The sequence below is a fragment of the Arachis duranensis genome, chromosome 8, assembly GCF_000817695.3.
Source record: "Arachis duranensis cultivar V14167 chromosome 8, aradu.V14167.gnm2.J7QH, whole genome shotgun sequence".
Taxonomy (NCBI): Eukaryota; Viridiplantae; Streptophyta; class Magnoliopsida; order Fabales; family Fabaceae; genus Arachis; species Arachis duranensis.
Window position 1 is genome coordinate 46,645,480 of NC_029779.3, and position 3,992 is coordinate 46,649,471.

A 3,992-nucleotide genomic window follows, 5' to 3' on the forward strand; every position below is an offset into this window, starting at 1 on the left:
GCCTCCGATATCTCTTTTTTTTGTTATTATTAAAAAAATATGCTCACTATTAATTATTGTAAGTTTAATTTTAGATTCTCTCCATAACAGCACAGGTAATAAAAATTGAAAATCATTAACTAAACAAATATATTAATCTTTTTTTAAATATAAAAAATGAAAATAATTTGAACCTTTGAGGAGTGGGAAAAAACAAGGAATCCATAATAATTTGAGATATCTGAAGAGACAAAGAAAGAAAACTGAGAACACAAACGAAGAAATGGAACCCTACCTTTCTTAACATCACCAATAACATAACCCTCTCTCTGTCTCTTCTTGATTTTGACATCAACGAACACGCCACATAGATATGTGGGCTACAATAATACTCTTTTTATTCTCATCTTCATTTTCATTTTCTTTATAATTTATTATATTATATAATTTCATACCATCTTCACAAATTCAATTTCATAATTCATACACTCAGAAAAAAAAATGAGTGGTCAAGTTTCTCAAACTCAATCCAGGAAGAGCAGACGCTCCTCCTCCACAGCCTCCAGAAAATCCGAGAACGGCGGAACCTCCTCCAAACCTCCGTCTCCACCTCCGCCGCAACCGTACGTCGATACTGTTCCATCATATATCGTTTTCGCATTATTATTGTTTTTATTTGGAAACCTTCTTAATTCAATTATTTATTTATGATAATAGGGGGGATGGTGGAGAAAGGACGGTTAAGAAGTTGCGGTTGTCGAAGGCGCTGACGATTCCCGATGGGACAACTGTCTACGACGCCTGCCGGAGAATGGCAGCCCGCCGCGTTAACGCCGTCTTGCTCACTGATTCCAATGCTCTCCTCTCCGGAATTCTCACTGACAAGGTTTGGAGTTAGTTTTACTTCTTACCAAAATCAATTCTAGAAGGTAGAATCCAAAGATAATGAAGTTATAGTTATGTGTGATTGCTTCTGCTTTTGTAGGTTTGAATTTATGTAGGATTAATTGATTTTGATTTGAATTAATAGGGTAGTTCCTTTAAAAGTGATCGGACACAAGGTAAAGTTATATAAATAAATAAATAAATCACTTCTCGGAAAATTGAATTTAAAGACTAAATCAGTTCTGGCAATGTAACTGGACATGCATAGTGAAAAAACAATTCTACCCACCCCAAACATGTTTCCAACTTATTTATTTGTAAGGCTTTTTAAGGTAACGAGTGGCTGAGTGAAAGCTTATATATATATATATATATATATATTAAAGCAGCCCGCTACACAAGCATCTTATGTAAACAAAGGGTGTAATGTGACAGCTTAACCTGATAATTGCATGAATGGTTGATACCACACCACAGTTTGAACGTTTGACGTCCGAGACAACTCAATAGTTGCTCCAAAGCTTTTCTCCATATATATTACATTGACAAAGTTAAGTTTTTTTTCTTATATTATTTTTTGTATGTGATTTGCAAAGCTTGTTTATGCTGTGGATAGGATGTGGCTAGTAGAGTTATTGCAGAGGGGCTGCTGCCAGAGCAAACACCGGTCTCCAAAGTTATGACACGCACTCCTATATTTGTCACTTCTGATACGCTCGCCATCGAAGCTCTTCAGAAGATGGTCCAAGGTTAGTGTCTTATAGTTTTTTTATCCTTAGTATTGGGCATTAGACAATGGTTTAAAGTTCCAGAGGAAGTTGCTAGAAATTAGAAAATGCTACTGATGCCTACCACAATTTCTGTTACTGGCTTAGCTGCTGACATTCAAAGCCATATTTAAGTTTCCAAAACTAGGATAATCTTTGTGGTGGTTTTGGCTTTTTGCTGTTCCTAGAATGAATTAGTTTCTTATAGACCTTTAGATTCATCATGGTAATCGTATATTATCAATTGTAATTAAGTCTCTACCTTTTATGGAACACTTTGAGGTACAAGACTCTTATGGCCATTTGATTTTGTCTCAGAAGTAAGAACTAAGTATAAATTTTGTTACTGTTTACTGAGTATATAATCAATCTTTATGGTTTTGGAATTTGGTTGTTCATTAAGTGTGATATTTCTGACATGGGAGTACAAAAAATATACACCCTAGGATATGAACTATATGAATGAGAATGACTATCTAGTATCTAGTATCTATTATCCTTTGCACTATTATTTGCATCTATATTTTGGTTGCTATTTGACAATAATTGTACACAAGAAAAGGGGTTCATATGTTACCTTTGACAATGACTGTAGACAACTAGATATAATGTATTTGTTATTACTTATTAACATATTCCACAGTCAGTCTGTTTCCATTTGCTAGTGTAGTGTTGCTTGGTCAAAAGAAGTTGTTTCAGATGTTTGGTTGGTAAGAGGGTATGCTTTTTAAATGTGAGCATAGTTGTTTTCTTTGTTACATCTTTTAGGAGCCATGTCTGAAGTGTCTAGTAGGAGCAATAGTAAATAGGTAAGGCGTGATGATCCATTGCAGTGGCATATCTAAGCCATTGAATTGGATGATAGCTTATTGCCTTCAAACTGATAACATTTCATAAAATTTGCAGACATGGATTGAAAAATTGATTAACTATTTTTTCCATTTGGCAATTCTTGCCCTCACTTAAATTAATCAATTTTCTGTCCTAAAGTCATGTGGTCTAGTCCTCCCTGCTCCTCGTAAGTCGTATTGTGGTTCTCAGTATGTTTTCTTACTATTTGTGTATCCTTGATTTTGATGATCATGCAGTATATGAGTAAGGATTTCATTAGTTTCTCATATCTTGTTTGCTGGAGTTATGATATGCAAAGCAATCTCTTGAGGGAGATATAATTGATTTCTCAAACTGAATAGGTAAATTCAGGCACCTGCCTGTTGTGGAAAATGGTGAAGTCATTGCCATGCTGGATATCACCAAATGTCTATACGATGCCATATCTAGGATGGAGAAGGCAGCTCAGCAAGGGAGTGCCATTGCAGCTGCAGTTGAGGGGGTGGAGTTGCAAAGGGGTAGTAATGGATCTGGTTGGTAACTATACATACATCTTTTAATACTAGTTGTCTATGAATTCTTCAATTCATTTTGCTTGCTGCAATGTATTCCCTTGGGTTTTTTTTGGTGAGTTTGGAGTTGGAGGGGGAAGAAAATGGAGGACTTGTAGTATAAAATTTACACTACAAGCCTTCCCTTCTCCACTTCCCTTAATGTTTATAGGAGAACTACCACAGTTGAATTGGTAGTTGTACTGTTGATTTTTTTTTTGAATATGGAATTTATCTTTCTGGTAGAAGAACTGTTTGCTATTTTCTTTTTTATTTATGTTTAGCAAGTTATCTCTCTCAAGATGTACTTCCTCATTCCCCACTATTTTTTTTCAAAGTAAAATATATTTTGAACATTTACAATTCAATCATCAACTTTAACCATTAATTATGTTTAAATATTTTTTTCCTGCCTCAAAATTTGTTTCATTGGTTATCATTTATCATGGTTTTTGAAATTTGATTTATTTTTTGTTAGTTCTACTTCCTAATCTTATTTTTACTCTTCATGTAGTGATTTCAAAAGTGTTGAATGTTCTCTTTCTATCTCTTTTTTCTACAATAATGGTAACTTTCTGTTCCAATTATCATCATTTTTTCAGCTGCAAGTGCTTTCATTGAAACATTGAGGGAGCGCATGTTTAAGCCTTCCTTGTCAACTATAGTTGGTGAAAATTCAAAGTAATCTCCGCATCATTGTTCTTTGTGCTTTTACAGATTTCTAAGAAATGTTGATTTGCTCACATATAATAGTCTTACAACATTCTGTAGCATTGTGTTTCCAGGGTTGCTATTGTATCATCATCAGATCCTGTCCAAGTAGTTGCAAAAAAGATGCGGGAGTTGCGTGTCAATTCAGCTGTGATTGCAAATGAAACCAAGCTTCAAGGGATACTTACGTAAGATCCTTTTTTAAGGATTTGTTCTCCTTGAATGAGATATAAGAAATGGATTATGATTTTTTTTTTTTTTTTTTTTT

At 34.3% G+C, this 3,992-nt stretch overlaps 1 protein-coding gene across 1 annotated transcript in view; it reads left to right on the forward strand.

The window, feature by feature from the left end:
• Positions 1-234: 234 nt before the first annotated feature.
• Positions 235-3,992, forward strand: part of LOC107463280 (CBS domain-containing protein CBSCBSPB3-like) — a 6,272-nt gene continuing 2,514 nt past the window's right edge. Inside the window, 6 exon segments of the mRNA XM_052252903.1 lie at positions 235-602; positions 697-865; positions 1,481-1,613; positions 2,825-2,995; positions 3,616-3,694; positions 3,799-3,929. Coding sequence (XP_052108863.1) covers positions 481-602; positions 697-865; positions 1,481-1,613; positions 2,825-2,995; positions 3,616-3,694; positions 3,799-3,929 — 805 coding nt within the window. The 5' untranslated portion in view covers positions 235-480.